This window comes from Lolium rigidum, chromosome 1 (assembly GCF_022539505.1).
Source record: "Lolium rigidum isolate FL_2022 chromosome 1, APGP_CSIRO_Lrig_0.1, whole genome shotgun sequence".
Lineage (NCBI taxonomy): Eukaryota > Viridiplantae > Streptophyta > Magnoliopsida > Poales > Poaceae > Lolium > Lolium rigidum.
In genome coordinates, this window is record NC_061508.1 from 37,768,343 (window position 1) to 37,784,958 (window position 16,616).

General features: G+C 52.7%; 1 protein-coding gene across 2 annotated transcripts; it reads left to right on the plus strand.

Moving 5' to 3' along the window:
* The first annotated feature begins 972 nt into the window (after positions 1-972).
* On the plus strand, positions 973-3,179 carry LOC124671351 (protein FAR1-RELATED SEQUENCE 5-like). Of its 2 annotated transcripts, XM_047207739.1 has the most exons (3): positions 973-1,018; positions 1,312-2,672; positions 2,746-3,179. In XM_047207739.1, the coding sequence occupies exons 2-3, from the start codon at positions 1,902-1,904 to the stop codon at positions 2,971-2,973; spliced, it is 999 nt and encodes a 332-aa protein (XP_047063695.1). In that variant the 5' UTR covers positions 973-1,018; positions 1,312-1,901; the 3' UTR covers positions 2,974-3,179. The 2 variants fall into 2 exon arrangements, with proteins under 2 accessions (XP_047063695.1, XP_047063690.1); XM_047207734.1 differs by lacking the exon at positions 973-1,018 and having other exon boundaries at positions 1,083-2,672.
* Positions 3,180-16,616: the final 13,437 nt, after the last annotated feature.

The window sequence follows — 16,616 nt, forward strand, 5'->3', positions numbered from 1 at the left end:
GTGCGACGGCGACGTATTGACAAAGATGTCGATGAAGACCACGTTGATGTTGATCTTGGCGATGATATGTCGACGATGAAGCAGCAGGCGTGTCGTGATGATCTTCGCTTGGCGTCCGTTGCGGCGACGATAGTCTCGAAGCCGTGCTATCGGAGAAGTCGATGAAGAACATCTGTTTCCACACCGGTCTGATACCACGTAGAAAATTTAAAACCCTAATATTTATTTTATTTTTTATTTCCGTGATCCTTGTAGGGTACATATAGAAGTATAAGTTCTAATCTACCTCTATGTCCTATACATATTCTAACACGGAGCACAAGAAAGACACGGGCACGTGAGTACGTGACCTGCACCGTGTGACACAGCAGTACGTACATGCAACGCGGATGCAGATCAGGTGACATGCAAATGGCATGTCACCAGTGGCGGAGCCAGGACAACAACACAGTGTTGTCAGTTTAATATTGTGTAGTCAAATACATGTATTTATATAAATTTTTAATTATTTTTTACATACATTTAGCTTGTATTGTTGAAGAACTGTGTAGTCATTTGACTACACAGCCCAAGTGTGGCTCCGCCACTGCATGTCACGCTGTGCCTCGCAGCCTTCAATCCACCATTCAGCAAGGATCCAACGCACCAGAGCTTCCCAAGGCAAAAACAACATCCAGATACAGACCAAAACGGCACGCGCGGGTCAGCGGCCAAATCGCGCGGGGAAGGCAGGGAAAAGGCGGGCTTTGGCGTGGCGATTTGCCGGCGTCTCCTCGTCTCGTGGCCTTCTCCGGCCGCCGCCGTCGCCACCCGCCACAGCCGCCGTCCGCCGCAGGAACCAGGGCCGAACGCCGCCGCGGGAGCCGGGAACGAGCGCCGCCGCGAGCCGGGGACGAGCGCCGCCCGCCGCGGGAGCCGGGGACGAGCGCCGCCGCCGCGCGAGCCGGGGACGAGCGCCGCCCGCCGCGCCAGCCGGGGACGAGCGACGCCGCGAGCCCCGACGAGCGCCTCTTCTCAGGTTCAATCTCTCTTATCAATCGGCACTACACTCTGTGCATCTCGATAAGCGTCTTATGCAAATATCTGCTAAGTTTTGTGGTTTCAACATAGTAACTACTTCTATTTTGAGTCAGCACTTCATCTCTAAATAAATATGCGGAGACTTGCAGCGCGTATTGTACTTCTATTTTATCTGTTCACTACATCTCTGAATAAATATGCGGAGACTTGCAGCGAGTATTGTACTTCTATTTTACAACATTATACATCTATAGTTCTGTAACTTGTATACACTGTTTTTGAATTTGGCAGAATTGTGCGTTGTGCAAGATGATACCCGAAGTTGGTATGCGGTTTAGAGATTCGGATGAGGCTTGGGAATTCTGGGTAGAATATGGCAGTCGCATTGGTTTTGATGTGAGGAAAAGAAATACCATCAAAAGCAGAACTGATGGAACGATCACTTCATGCAGATTTGTTTGTTCCAAGGAAGGCATTCGAAGGAAAAATCAAATAGACCATGAGCCGAAGCGTATTAGAGCTGAAACAAGAACCAATTGTACAGTTCGGATGATTGTTTCATTTGATCGAGTGGCCAAATTTTTCGAAGTCACTGAAGTATATTTGCAGCACAATCACCTCCTTCATTTGCCACAAACCTGTCACTTGTTGGCATCACAAAGGAAGATTTCAGATGTGCAAGCAAATAGATGAATTGCTTAGAGCTGAATGTTATATGAGAGATGTCTTTAGCTTGGGAGTGAGAAGCACACAATTAAGTGAGAGCTTTAACAATGCGTTGAAAAATCATTTGAAATCAGATTTTCATATTCTTCGGTTCTTGATGCATTTTGAGAGGACGGTGGAAGTAAAAAGAACAAAGGAATTGCAATCTGAATTCAATGAAAGAAAATATATTACCAAGAGTTAAGATGTTCACTCCTATGTTGGTGGAAGCAAGCAAAGTGTACACTTCAATTATATTTGAAGCTTTCCAAGGTGAGTATGAAAGATCAACGGCTGCATGTTGTAGAGTATTGGATGGAAATAACAGATTTGCCGTTGCTATTGCGAGTTTGCATGGTGATTTAGAGTTTGAGGAGGAGCGCATTGTGATAGGTGATCCTTTGGCCAAAACGGTTTCATGTAGTTGTGGAATGTTCAATAGGACGGGGATATTGTGTGGACATGGTCTAAAAGTCCTTGATTTGATGAATATAAAGACATTGCCGACACATTATGTCTTGAAGAGATGGACTAGAGAAGCTCGCAATGGAAGTATACAAGATAAGGAAGGAAGGAAAGTGGTAGAAAATCCTAAACTTGAATCTCAACTTCGGTACAGGGATTTGTCTCATCAATTTCACAATGTGGCACATAGAGCAGCCATCTCCCCACAGTGTTGTTTGCTATTGGCCAATGCACTTGCCTCCGTTGCAGCTAGCATACAGGAAATACTCAATACCACTAGTGCTATGGATGAACCATATAAAGACAAAGAGAATGTTGACCCAAATGTGCAGCAAATAGATGAATTGCTTAGAGCTGCACAACTAAAGAAAAAAGAGGTTCCGGCAACAAAATTAAGGAGAAAGAAAACTTGGATTGATAAGTTACTCAAGGGGAAGCGTATACCATTGAAAGCTACCGCGCCGACCAAGACGGGAGAAAATGTATGCTGCAATTGGTACATGATATGTTTTTATTCTTCATTTGTAAACTAATTACTATATTTTTCATTGGCAGCTAAAAAAGAAGAAGGATGGTGTGCAGAAAAAGAAGAAGGATGGTGTGCAAAAAAAGAAGAAGGATGGTGTGCAACAAAAGAAGAAGGATGATGTGCAGCCTCAAGTACTAATGGAGAAGTGTGACAACACCAAAGGAGTAAATATGGAGCCCCAAGAATGCAATGCTATCATGAGTTTCACCCAGCTCTTGACGGCTCCGCCTTGTGGTGAGGATGATCTGTTCTAGCGTGCAAGCTCGCTAGAGGTATTTTGGACATAGTTAAGTATAGTATTTTGCGTAACTATAGTAGTCTTTTGGGGCCCAAGTGTACAAATCAAATGGCACTAAATGGCTGTTAAGAGCTCACTGAATTCACTGGAAAGTGGTACTGAATCTTCAAATCATGTACTTCTGAATTACTTGTGATAAACTGGGTTGTTTGAATCTAAATAGTGATGAATGGCATGTCTGAATTGTGTTGTCCAAAACTTAATTTCTTGTGAATCTGAGTGCAAACAGTATTTTGACTGTTGCTTGCGCTGTTTCCGAACTAAAATGTTGATGTTTGTATTGTGTTTTGTTCAAACCATTTGTTTGTACTGTGGAATGTTTGTTATGTTTAGAACTGTGAAGTTTCTGAGCTGAAAACTGTGAAGTCTAGTTGTTTTTGCCTTGGCAAGCTCTGGTGCGTTGGATCTTTGCTAGATGGTGGATTGGAGGCTGAGAGGCACAGCGTGACATGCCATTTGCATGTCACCTGATCTGCATCCATGCAACGCAGCCGAGCGTCCGTCTTCCGTTCAACTCAACAATCCATTCGGTCTTGCCGTCGCCGTCCATCGGTACTTGCAGCTTTGGCGTGAGAGCGCGTCGTTGCCGGCCGTAGTGACAAGTCAACTCGGCAGAGCTCCTCCGCTGTGTACAGATCAGGAGCACCGCCGGCAGGATGACGGAGCCACGTTGTAGGCGTCGCCGGGCGCGATCGACTTGTCACCGCCGAATCCCTGTTTGTTTGATCCGACCCCCCGTGCGTCACGTCATCAAGGGAGGAGATAAGTAGGAGTGTTCTTGTTGGGAGAATCTCGTGCTGTGGAAATAGATTGATGTGGAATGGAACACTTGGCAAAAAGGATGTGCTGCGGCACTGGCTCTTGTGGCTGACACATGTGTTGGTTGTTGTATTAGCGGGCAGCAACGCATGGACCGTTTTGGCGCGGCCAGGGCCGTTTGAAATGCTCACATGGGTCTTCTTGAAGATTGCAAATGAAAATGTACGATAGTTCACTAGTGCTTCTTCTGTTCAAAGAAGATACAGTACAAAAATATGGTATTTCTAGAGCATTTGATTTGTAGGGAAAATTCCTTGGTTTTGATTTGAAGGATGGGATATTTTTTCTTGAATTGCTCACTTGCTAGTAGTAGAAGTAGTATACTACTGTATTTATTATCTGCGGGCTGGACCGGTGTAGAGGTGTACTACTCTAGAAGAACTTAACTGATGCAACATGCTGATTGTCTGCGTGTCGTCACATGCAAATCTCAACAAAACATTCTATACGACCCTCTAATCCCGAACGCACAGTACTGTACGTCGACTAGATGCCGTACGTGGTCCTATTACAATATCACCAGAGTCGCGTTAGTGCATGCTTAATTAGGCCGCACATGCGCATGTCAACCCCACAAGTATGAAGCATCGTGTCAAATCCAGTACTAAAACTGCTGGAGCCAAAACAAAGAGTCTAGAAGAAATTTGGAAGGAAGGAAGAAGCAGGCACGGTTGGGAGGTCAGACGACGTTCTTCGTGCCGTCGTGAATTATTGGACCGGACCGGATCGGAGGAGCACAATGGCACATCTCATCAATATGCCATCCATCTAGGCCGTGCCCAGCCAATCTCCCCTCCTTCTTCGAGCCAAGAAGAAAAAAAAGATATAAGTGGATTAAATGTCAGCTGTAGTTCACTAGTAGTACTACCGTCTGAAGGAGTCCTAGGAGTAGAACAAGCTACGGTCTGAAGCATCTTTTAATGCGTGCCTAATCCGAGTCTGTCTCGTGGCACGGCAAGACGAGCTATTTCGACTGCACAGTGCGCGGTGGCTAGCAACCTCACGGCGCGCCGCTACAACGCCGGCGAGGAGCAGGGCGTCAACGGCCTTGGCGGGCCGAATGGCACTAGTACAAACTCGCGGAACTGGCATGGTCCTTGACCTGTGCAGTTTTCCACCGTCCACTGAATGGACGATAGAGGAGCCGTTTGATCGGGAGAAGCCTCAAAGACTATTCGGGCCCCTCCTTGTCATCCCCCGCGAGTGATTCTAGGGGTGACAGATCCTAGCCCCCTCCATCCACCTTCCCCTATCGCTACTGCCGGCAGCGGTGGCCATCGTCTACAAGGCGCAAGCTTCTCCCAGGTGGGGCTGGTGAGCAGACGACGGTGCACGATGGCTTCAATCTTCGGCTGCGGTGCTGCTTGCGGCACAACGGAGGCGGTGACTTGTCTCGTCGTGGTTTGCGCCCGAATTACGTGGTAGAATCTCGGCTCTGGGATGACTAGGTCTAAGGTACCACGTGTGCAGAGGGTTTTTCTGGGAGAAATCCTAGTGCTTCGGCGCCAACGACGACGTCGCATGCAGGTGTTGCGACCTACTTGCGAGCGTCATTGTGGCTACTCTCTCTGCATTAGGGCTTCGAGTAAAAACCCTAGACCCCATGGTCTTGGTGATGGCAACGTTTGTAGTGTTGTAACCTCCTTCGGGGAGTTGTCGTGGAGCTCTGGTCTCCTTATTCTATCGGCGCCTTCAGAGACAAGCTCGATGCTTCTTCTTTTCTGTTGTTTATTTTTGCTCCGCTTGTAAGAGGAATTCCTCATTAGTACTATCCATTCGGTCCTTTGGCTTTATTTGTAAGAGCATCACTAGTCGCCGACCCCAAACGGAGTCTAGAAAAGGCGGAAAGCGGTGGAGAAAGGGCGGGAAGGCGCGCGGGAAGAAACGGTGTCGTGCAGGCGGCGACACATGAAAGAGGCGCATTGCTGACAATATGTCGCAACTGTTTCTGCCTTGTAAACCGTCGCCGCCATTAAGGAAAAGTTGCGCTCTTTTGTTCTATGTCCATGACACAGTTGGCCAGCTAATCGCCATGTCGCACCCGCGTTGCGTCGATGTCCCTGCAACAACCCTTGTGTTGCAAGGACAGGCTCAAGGTGCCGGTTACTCTATTGGATCGCACCAGACTGAAAGGATTATTTGGCGATCCGCGGCTGGAGATTTTCTAACTAAGGACATTTTTAGCGGCCCGACACAAACAAACAAAATGTGTCTGGTTGCGTCCGACCGGTTAGAAATTGGATGCTTCGGTGTCCCCCCCTCAGCTCCATGGTTCTGAAAAGTTGGAGTTGCTTCAACTTTTTTCAAAAAAAGAAATCTGTAGAACTGCTTTAGTTTTTTTTGTACAAATTTATGGAGTTGGTTCTGCGGAACAGGAAAACACGAAGCCGCTGTTTATGTACGTCTCACTGCAACCGATAAGTGACCAAACCGTTACGCACGTCTTATCTTTCTCTCCCTCCTCTCTCGGGCATGGTCCCCAACGTCCAGACTTTTTCCCGATTTGACTTCACCGCACCGCGATTCACGCTTGCCGCCACCAAAACGATGCCACCGGCGAATTGATCAACGTACCTTCCACCTGAGTCAAACTTGTCCGATTCATTCTCGCTACCACACAAATCGAGTTGTAGGTCGCTGCCGCTGCTGCCAGAAGCTTGTTGTGGCCGCCTCAAGCAACTTCATACTCGGTGAGGCGTCGTGTGAAACAAAAGGGAGGTATTATCCATTACGTCCAGGGGCATTGGTAAATCGGGAAAGAGTCTCGACGTTTGGAAACATATCTGGGAGAGGAAGGGGAGAAAGATAAGATGTATGTAATGTTTTGATCACTTACCGGTAGTAGTGAGACGTAAATAAACACCCGCTCTGTATTTTTCCGTTCCGCGAAACCAACTTCACATATTTATATACCAAAAACTGCAACAACTTCAGATAATTAAAAAAGCTGAAACAGCTTCAGCTTTTCATAAACATGAAGCTACGGGGACACCGAAGCACTCTTAGAAATTACTCCTCTTATAGAAATTTGGTAAAACCCAGCCCCATGGCCCCATGCAAACTTACGAGTGTATCTGCCACGACGCATTCACGCCTAAAACGGGGCAAATCTTTGTTTGGATGAGCCTTCTGATCGCTCGCCGCTTTACCTGTGCGGTTTTGTCAAAGTGCACTACGCTAGGCGTCTGGGCCCCTGCCGTAACCGTGCCCATGGCGGCATGGCCCAGGTGCCTGCCGGTGTAGGCATGGTCCACTCCAGTTTCAGGACGCGCCCAAGACGATCGAGCTCTCACCGGTCGCTTTCCTCGCTTTTGGTTTGGCTTTGGCCGGTCTCGTCTCGCCTAGCTCGTCGCGAAAGGACAAGCAAATGTGCATTGCGCAAGGGGAAGCGAGCCAGCCAGCTCGGTCGAATCCCTTTAGAGCATCTCCACTCCTTTGCCCTCCCACGTCGAAATCCGGGGAAATTTACGTCTGAATTGGACGTAAATTTAGCGTGGGGAGGAGTAGTTTCCCAGCCGCGATCTCTGGCGAAGACGGCGATCTAAATTTGAAAAACGGAAACTTGACAACTACGGCATAAAACGGTCGAATTTAGACTAAATTTAATGATATTTACTATATAGAGGGCGAAGTTCATACATAGAGGACCGAATTCGACTATATTTCGAATTTGGCTAGGGGAATACAACTGTAAATATTAAAACACGGCGCTCTACATGCCGAAATGGCGGTAGAACACCGTGTAGTCCATGTCGCCGTCGCCGCCATCGTCGTCGGAGCTGTCGTCGTTGAACTGCGGCGGCGCCGATGCCCCCTGGCTGCTGCCTTGGCCGGCGTCTCCCCACCGGCCACTAGTGCGAGGCGGGGACGGCGATGGCCTGTACAGGTCGTCGTCGGAGGCTTCGAGGTCGACGGCGGGGACGGCGGCGCCGGTTGGAGGAGTCGCAGGCCGGCGGTAGCGGGCGACGTCCTGGAGGAGCCTCGCCTGCCGCTCCGCCTCCTCCATCTCCCACTGCTCCCTCGACCAGGCGTAGGCCTGGTCGAGCGGCATGGCGTTCTGAGCGGGGACGAGGTCCTGGAGGGACCTCGCGATGACGGCCTCGAGGATGGCCGCGTCCTCGGCACTCTCGGCCTCCTCCACCTTCACCTTCGCCGGCTTGCGCTTCCGCTCGCCGGAGGTGTCCTGTTCGCGCTTCGGGCGGAGGCGTCCTTGTGCCGCCGAGGGCTCGCGGATGATGATGCCGCCGCCGCGCGTGCGGTTGCTCGGCGGCGAAGCCGGCTCCTTTTTCACTGGCGCCAAGGATGGTGCCGACCTGGAGAGCGACCTCGACGCCGTGTCGGAAGACGACGAGCTGGCAGCCATGCGCCGTGGCTGCCAGCTGTTTCCCCTACGGCGGTTGGCCGATGCCCTCGATGGAGGGGGCATCTGAGCGGCGGGGTGTTGCCGCTCTCGATGTGCTCGAGGACGTTGTGGAGTGTCCTATTCGGCGCGCTCCACCATCGCCGGCGACCCGCGGCGTTGTTGCGCGGAGGCGGAGGCGGCGGACCGGCGTAGGACGCCAGTTTCCGCTCCCACCGCCGGAGGAAGAAGGAATTCCACCGCGTGATATTCTTGGGGTGGTGGCGCGGGTCGGCGCGTTCTTCCTCCGTCATCTCCATCCGAGCCTCCTCAATGGAGGCGTCGAGGGCGTGGCCCTGGGGCGGCGGCGGGATTGGCACGCCGCCAACACTTAGCCGCCACACGCCGCTGGGAGGCCTGGTGTCCGGCGGGCAGGGGTACCCCGCCTGGTGGAGGAGGTGCCCCTCCCACGCGTGCAGCGACCGGCGGCGGAAGCCGTTGTTGGCTGCGCCGTCATCGTCGTTGAACGCCATCGGGAGAGTGGAGGAGAGTGAAGGGAGAGTGGAGCAGGGGTACGCGTCGCGGCGAGCGGAGCGGCGTATATAGGCGCGGCTGGCGCCGGCGATTAATGCCGCGTGGAATGCGACGCGTCCACGGCGAGCTGACCGGCGGCAGCCTTTACTGCGCGCGGAAGACGATGCGTGCGCGGAAGACGATGAGCGTGTCGCTGAACGGTCGGGGCCACCTCCGCGGCGAAGACGAAACGAAAGCGCGGGAGAGATTTCTCGGCGTTTCGCGCGCTTTCGCTTTATCCGGAGTCCCCGAGCGCTCCCCGGTAGGCCGGTGTTGGCGTGGGCTCGCCGGATGGATGAAAGCCCAAATCCGGCGAAAAAACGAGGAACCGGGGGCGCGGCTGAGCCATTTTTCGCCGTCCGGATGAAAAAATGGCACGCCGGGGGCGTGTTCGGGGAGACGAGTGAAGATGCTCTTACCACGGCCGTCTTGTTTCTTTCCTTCTCTTCGTCGGCAGCGACCGGCACCGCCGGACGGCCGGTTAGGATATCTCGAACAACGGGGCAACGTAAACGGACGCTGAGCAACCGTTTGTGTTCGTCGGGTCAAAAAATGTGTCTGGTACCACCTTCAGTGGGACAATGCATAGTGACCTAATCGTCGGCGGCGACGGAAACCTAGCCCATATATGCGTCAGGTTTGCGTCGCGAAAAGTGTCCACGTTCGGTGCATTCGTGCCCGGTCGATAGTGACTAGGTAAGCAAAAAAAAAAATTTCATTACCATTGATTGGCCAAAGGACGAGATGGTTAGTCGAGTTAACCTAAAACTACAACTACAACGGCCGTACCTACTCGCCGCCGCGCGGCCTATCACGGCATGGGTTACTCGCAGTCGCGCGGCCTACTACTGGCCGCCGGAGGGGCCGGCGCCGTCGTCGAAGTGCGAGCGCTTCGCGCACTCCGCATGTCGCATGCCGCACACGCCGCACATGGGACACCTCGTCCTTCCGCCTGTGGCATTCGAGGGCCTCGGCCAGAGAGGAGTCCCACAGGATTCTCCTGTCCATAGAGTTGGCATCCGCCTCCGCCGCCACCGCCTCGTTCGCCTGGGCCGCCGCCTGCAACCCCGCCAGCCGGGCGTGGAAGCGGGCCCTGTCCCTAGCCGCCTCCGCCACTGCTTCGTCCCTGGCGGTGATGGCAGCCACCAGCTCCTGGTTCTCCTGCTCGACCCGCGCGGGAGAAGAGCCCCTTCGCTGGAGCGAGTCCAGGTCGGAGCACATGTACCCCCGAGCCATGGCGACCGCATAGCTGTGGGCTTCCTCCGCCGCTACCCAAGTCTGACGGCGTCCCCAACCAGGGCCTCGAAGGACGCGAGCAGAACGAACTGGTCGCCGGTGCACTCGAAGCGGCCATGTACGGGGGCGTTGTCGTCGGCGATGTCGTGGGGCCGCCATAGCCTCCCTAGCGTCGGTGAGCTTGGCCCTGGTGATAAGGGATTAACTTATCAATGCCTATGAGTTGTAGATTAGGGTTTAGTTGGAAGTAGAGGGCAAGTAAATCTCGAAGGTTCAGCCGAAAAAGTGCTCGACTGCTATGAAAACTAGGGTTGCGTGAAAACAATGAGTCGATCCTTTCTTTGTCCCTCGACTCCCCCTTATATAGGAGGCGGAGCCGAGGGTTTCGTGATGTACAACTTATAGAGTCCGGGAGGGTTTCTGAACCGTCCCGCAATAGTTACAAGTTAATATTCCTAATACAATTCTATCTTTCCAAACTATCTCCCGATTGGGCCTCTGGGCTTTGTAAAACTTCAGGTCATGGGCCTTCAGTAAACCCCGGGTACCTTCTTCGGCAGTCTCATTGGGGATGCCTATGTCACCTGGCGTCGACGATTTCCGCCCTGGTCGTCGCGAGGCGCCCTTCCGCGCGCTCTGCCGCCTTCGCCTCCGCAACCTCCGCCGCCGCCGCCTCCAGGTCCAGCTGGTCGGCCTGAAGAGCGGCGACGACTAGCTCCTCGTCCTCCTCCGGGTGGGCGTGGCGGCACATCTGAACTACATGATCCCAACTAAGGTTTTGCTCAGCCATAGATGGATTCTAGGGTTTAGCTTGAGGTGTGCCCGTCACCCCCGTCGGTGTCCAGCATATATAGCCACGGCGGGGCGGAAAATGGCGTTGCCACGCAGGTCATTTCCTGCGCGTGCGAAACGTCGGCGAAACTTGCCAATGTATTGGACACGCGCGGGAACTACCGTCGTCGCGCGGTAGCATTTAATCGCCAACGGCAGTCCTCGACGGGATGTAAAAAGTTACTAACAACCTTGACGCTGTCTCCGCTAAAAAAAATACGTCTGCACCGCTGGAGATAGCGTTTGTGCTTCGGCCCGTTGAAGATGCCCTTAGTGGCAGGCAGGTACGGACGTGGCTCGTGCAATTCTTGTAGGTACCGTTTGTGCTCAAACCTGGGTTGTGAACAATCTCTTTTCACAGCGCTCCCGATCGCCGGCTGGTTTCCGGACCGTGCTAATGCTGGCCCTCGTCAGAGCTAGCGCGCCATCAACGGAACCTGGCATAGCTTCATCGTGAAACAAATTGTGATGCTTAAATGCTACTAGTACAAGGTTAAGCTAGCTGCGTAGAAAAAACCAACTACTGTGAGTTAGACCAAATGAATTCAGGGAGTGTCAGCATGCCGCTACCGAGAGGTTGAAGAGAGGACCACGAAGCCTATCCCCTCCGTAGCAGCGGCGAGTGAAAACCCAGTAGAAAATGTTACGGCCGGCCACTTGACCTGCAGTAGCCGTGCATATGCAAAACAGCCGATCGTTCGTCCTCCGTTCAACCCAACTCTCCATCCGGTCTCTCTCAAAAAAAAAAAAAACTCTCCATCCGGTCTCGCCGTGCATCGGTACTTGCAGGTTGGCGTGAGGGCACGTCGCTGCCGCCCGTAGTGACAAATCAACTCAGCAGAGCTCCGCCCTTTGTACAGAGCAGGAGCATCGCGGGCAGGCAGGATCACGGAGCCACGTTGTACGCGTCGAGTTGTCGCCGCCGGATCCCTGTTTGATCCGACCCCCGTGCGTCACATCAGCAAGAGATAATAAGTAAGTAGTAGTAGTAGCAGCAGCAGCAGCACTGCTAGCAGGAGTTCTTCTTGGGGAATCTCGTGCTGTGGAAATAGGCTCGGAATGGAACACACTTGGCAAAAAGGATGTGCTGCGACACTGGCTGTTGTGGCTGACAGATGCGTGGTTACAGTGGTTACTGGGCAGCCCCGCATGGACCGTTTTGGCGCGGTCATGGCTGTTTGAAACACGTTCTTGTTAAACAAAACCAGGAAAAAAAATCAACTACAGAGTACCTCCGCTTCTACGAAGAAAACGGACATGTATTTCAAGATAAAATTGACTGGTAAAATTGGGCAACGAAATCTTAATTATGTTACTCCGTCCGTTTCACCAAAAGTGTTTCAACTTTGTTAAATTTTAGATATATAGATAATATACATCTAAGTTGAGACATTTTTCGTGGGATGGAGGGAGTACATGCAATTAGTACCGTTGAACTCATATTAAAAAACACTTTCTAAAAATGCTATTTTCCTTCAATTCTTTAAAGATCAAGAGCTTTGAATGGTTGAGGGAGGAGATCAAGTGAATGTAGTGGCTCAGCTGGAGGTGTTGTTCTTGAGCAAATCGAGCAGCTTGAGCTTCGGGAAGAAGAGGGGTATTTATACCCCCTAAAAAATCGAGCCATTGGTGAAATCCGGGGCCTAAGAGCATCTCCACTCGTTTGCCCTCCCCACGCCGAAATCCGGGGAAATTTACGTCCGGATTGGACGTAAATTTGGCGTGGGGAGGAGTAGTTTCCCAGCCACGAACTCAGGCGAAGACGGCGATCTAAATTTGAAAAACGGAAACTTGACAAACTATGGCATAAAACGGTCGAATTTAGACTAAATTTAATGATATTTACTATATAGGGCGAAGTTCATACATAGAGACCGAATTCGACTATATTTCGAATTCGACTAGGGGAATACAACTGTAAATATTAAAACACGGCGCTCTACGTGCCGAAATGGCGGTAGAACACCGTGTAGTCCATGTCGCCGTCGCCGCCATCGTCGTCGGAGCCGTCATCGTCGAACTGCGGCGGCGCCGAAGCCGCCTGGCTGCTGCCTTGGCCGGCGTCTCCCCACCGGTGAGGCGGGGACGGCGATGGCTTGTACAGGTCATCGTCGGAGGCTTCGAGGTTGACGACGGGGACGGCCGCGTCGGAAGGAGGAGTCGCAGGCCGGCGGTAGCGAGCGACGTCCTGGAGGAGCCTCGCCTGCCGCTCCGCCTCCTCCTTCTCCCACTGCTCCCTCGACCAGGCGCAGGCCTGGCCGAGCGGCATGGCGTTCTCAGCTGGGACGAGGTCCTGGAGGGACCTCGCGATGACGGCCTCGAGGATGGCGGCGTCCTCGGCGCTTTCGGCCTCCTCCACCTTCACCTTCGCCGGCTTGCGCTTCCGCTCGCCGGAGGGTGTCCTGTTCGCGCTTCGGGCGGAGCCGTCCTTGTGCCGTCGAGGGCTCGCGGATGACGATGCCGCCGCCGCGCGTGCGGTTGCTCGGCGGGGAAGCCGGCTCCTTTTTCACCAGCGCCAAGGATGGCGCCGACCTGGAGAGCGACCTCGACGCCGTGTCGGAAGACGACAAGCTGGCAGCCATGCGCCGTGGCTGCCAGCTGTTTCCCCGGCGGCGGCTGGCCGATGTCCTCGATGGAGGGGGCATCGTGAGCACCGGGGAGTTGTCGCCCTTGATGTGCTCGAGGACGTTGTGGAGCGTCCTATTCGGCGTGCTCCACCAACGCCGGCGACCCGCGGCGTTGTTGCGCGGATGCGGAGGCGGCGGGCCATCGTAGGACGCCAGCTCCCGCTCCCACCGCCGGAGGAAGAAGGAGTTCCACCTCGTGTAGTTCTCGGGGTGGTGGCGCGGGTCGGCGCGTTCTTCCTCCGTCATCACCATCCGAGCCTCCTCGATGGCGGCATCGAGGGCGTGGCCCTGGGGCGGCGGCGGGATTGGCACGCCGCCAGCATTTAGCCGCCACCCGCCGCCGGGAGGCCTCGTGTCCGGCGGGCAGGGGTACCCCGCCTGGTGGAGGAGGTGCCCCTCCCACGCGTGGAGTGACCGGCGGGGGAAGCCGTTGTTGGCTGCGCCGTCTTCGTCGTTGAACGCCATGGATCGGCAGAGTGGGAGGAGAGTGGAGCAGGGATACGCGTCGTGGCGAGCGGAGCGGCGTATATAGGCGCGGCTGGTGCCGACGATTAATGCTGCGTGGAATGCAACGCGTTCGCGGCGAGCTGACCGGCGGCAGACTTTACTACGCGCGGAAGACGATGCATGCGCGGAAGACGATGCGCGTGTCGCTGACCGTTCGGGGCCACCTCTGCGGCAAAGACGAAACGAAAGCGCGGGAGAGATTTCTCGGCGTTTCGCACGCTTTCGCTTCGTCCGGAGTCCCTGAGCGCTCCCCGGTAGGCCGGGGTTGGCGTGGGCTCGCCGGATGGATGAAAGCCCAAATCCGGAGAAAAACGAGGAACCGGGGGCGCGGCTGGGCCATTTTTCGCCATCCGGGTGAAAAAATGGCACGCCGGGTGACAAGGGATTAACTTGTCAATGCCTACGTATAGTAGTCTAGGGTTTAGTTGGAAGTAGAGGGCGAGTAGATCTCGAAGGTTTCAGTCGAAAAGTACTCGACGATTGTAAAACTAAAGTTGTGTTGACAATGATTTCGATCCTCTCTTTGTCCCTCGACTCCCTCTTATATAGGAGACGGAGCCGAGGGATTCGTAGTACACAAGTTACAGAGTCCGGGAGGGTTTTTAACCCATCCCGTAAAATTACAAGTCTCTATATTTTCTAATACAACTTTAACTTTCCTTAATATTAACTGGGCTTCCGAACTTCATATTCTTCGACTCGTGGGCCTCCAGTAAACTCCGGGTACCATCTTCGGCAGGCCCATTGGGGATGCCTATGTCAGTAGCCCCCGAGATTTTGCTTGAATCGAAGAATCAGGGAAAATCTCCAACTTTACAATCATCTAATAACTTTGTCGATTTTATTGCATATCTTTTAGACACACAATTATATATTGTACATGGATAATGGTAGTTGGGGCTAGTTCATCTGACGGATCAGGTACTAGTTAACTGCTCTAGTGGCAATCCGCAAAAACCTACTTCAAGATCACGTCCCTGGATATGATCTCGGGATACTGGTGTAAACTTTGACAGGTGCCGCTTAAGGTCTTACCATTCTGTCGAGTCCCAGTCATATTTTATCGGGTACCTAACGCGTCCGTTAGGATTTTTCTTCGTATATGTTGATATGGAAAAAAGTAGCAAACCGACGTCAGAGACAGTGCCACGCCGCTCAGAACGGATCTGGGTCTTACCTTCACAAATTTTTGCGGCATTCAGAGATTATTCGTGACTTTTAGCGCCCTGAGAATATATTGTCGAGTGCTTTTCGGCTGTTGGAATAGCACATTTTATTGAGTCATATCTAATGACTTATTTTGCCTTCCCGATGGGAGTATATGTAGAGTTATTTGTATAACTCGAAATATATTCGCTTCTTCTTTTTTTCTCTCTATTTTTGTGTAATTTCATCGGGCACGCGAACAGCGTTCCCGATGGGAGTAGCCCCCGAGGCTACAGCCAAGGACTTGTATTTGGTTGTAGGCTCAACAAATTAATATCTTCTGTCGCTATATCGCTATTCCTTCTCAAGCTTTTCACATCTATCGGGTGCGCGACCAGCGCTCCCGATGGGAGTAGCCCCCGAGGCTATGAACAACTGCTTGCATTTGGTTATAGGCTCTCGCCATTTCTATTTTGCCATACTCGAATTTTCCTTTTTTCCCAAAGTAGCCCCCGAGCATTTGATCAAAAACTTGTATTTGGTCAAAGGCTCTCAAAATTATCAGCCGTTCTTTCCTGTCGCCATTTTTCCCATCACCTCTGCCGATGTTTTTTCATTGGTAAAATGACATCATTGCTGACGTTGGCCACGTCCTCTTGTATTGGAAGGTGCGAGCAACGCTCCCTCTCTGTCTTGTGGGCCCAGAACCCTCATTTGTTTGACACGTCGTGCAAGTGGGGGACACACGTCCTCCACTTTTACTGGCGCACGCACTGTAGTGCCTGTTCCTTCCTTTCTCAGTAAAATTGCGTTTTTACCCCTTGTCCACGTGTACACCATCCATCTCACAGTTTCTCCATCCAACGGTGCGTCGATTCACCGCACCTCTACTTAAGGTCATCGTCTTCCTCCTTCCATACTTTCGCTCGCGCCGCTCCTCTGCTCTCCTCTGCTAAAATCCTTCATTGCGCCCCACAGTTCTTGAGCTCCACCACGCTTGCGCTTTTCTCCTCCACTTTCGTTGATGCCACCGCGCGCGCGGCTTACCAGGCACAACACACCCGAGTCCCAAATGGCCGCTGAAGATCTGGAGTGGTAGAGATCCAAAATCTTTAATCAAGACATGAACCTGTTGAAGAAACTGGGGTTCACGAAGAAGGAGAACGCCCTGCGCTTCCCCAAGGAAGAAAGCTATCCATCGCCTCCGATCGAATATCGGGTCAGTTTCGTTGACCATCTCATTCGCGGTCTTTCTCCCCAATCCACGAGTTCCTTCGTGGTCTCCTCTTTGTCTATGGGTTACAGCTGCATCAGCTGATGCCCAACTCCATCCTCCATGTGTCGATTTTTATCACCCTCTGTGAATGCTTCCTCGGAGTCCAACCTAATTGGGCTCTGTGGAAACGCATCTTCTGCCTCCGCCGCAATGGCTCCCACAGCGTCGCCTATAACAACGGCGGCGTTGTCATTTGCGTTCGCTCTGATGTCGAGTACTTCGACGTCAAATTCCCCGACTCCGTC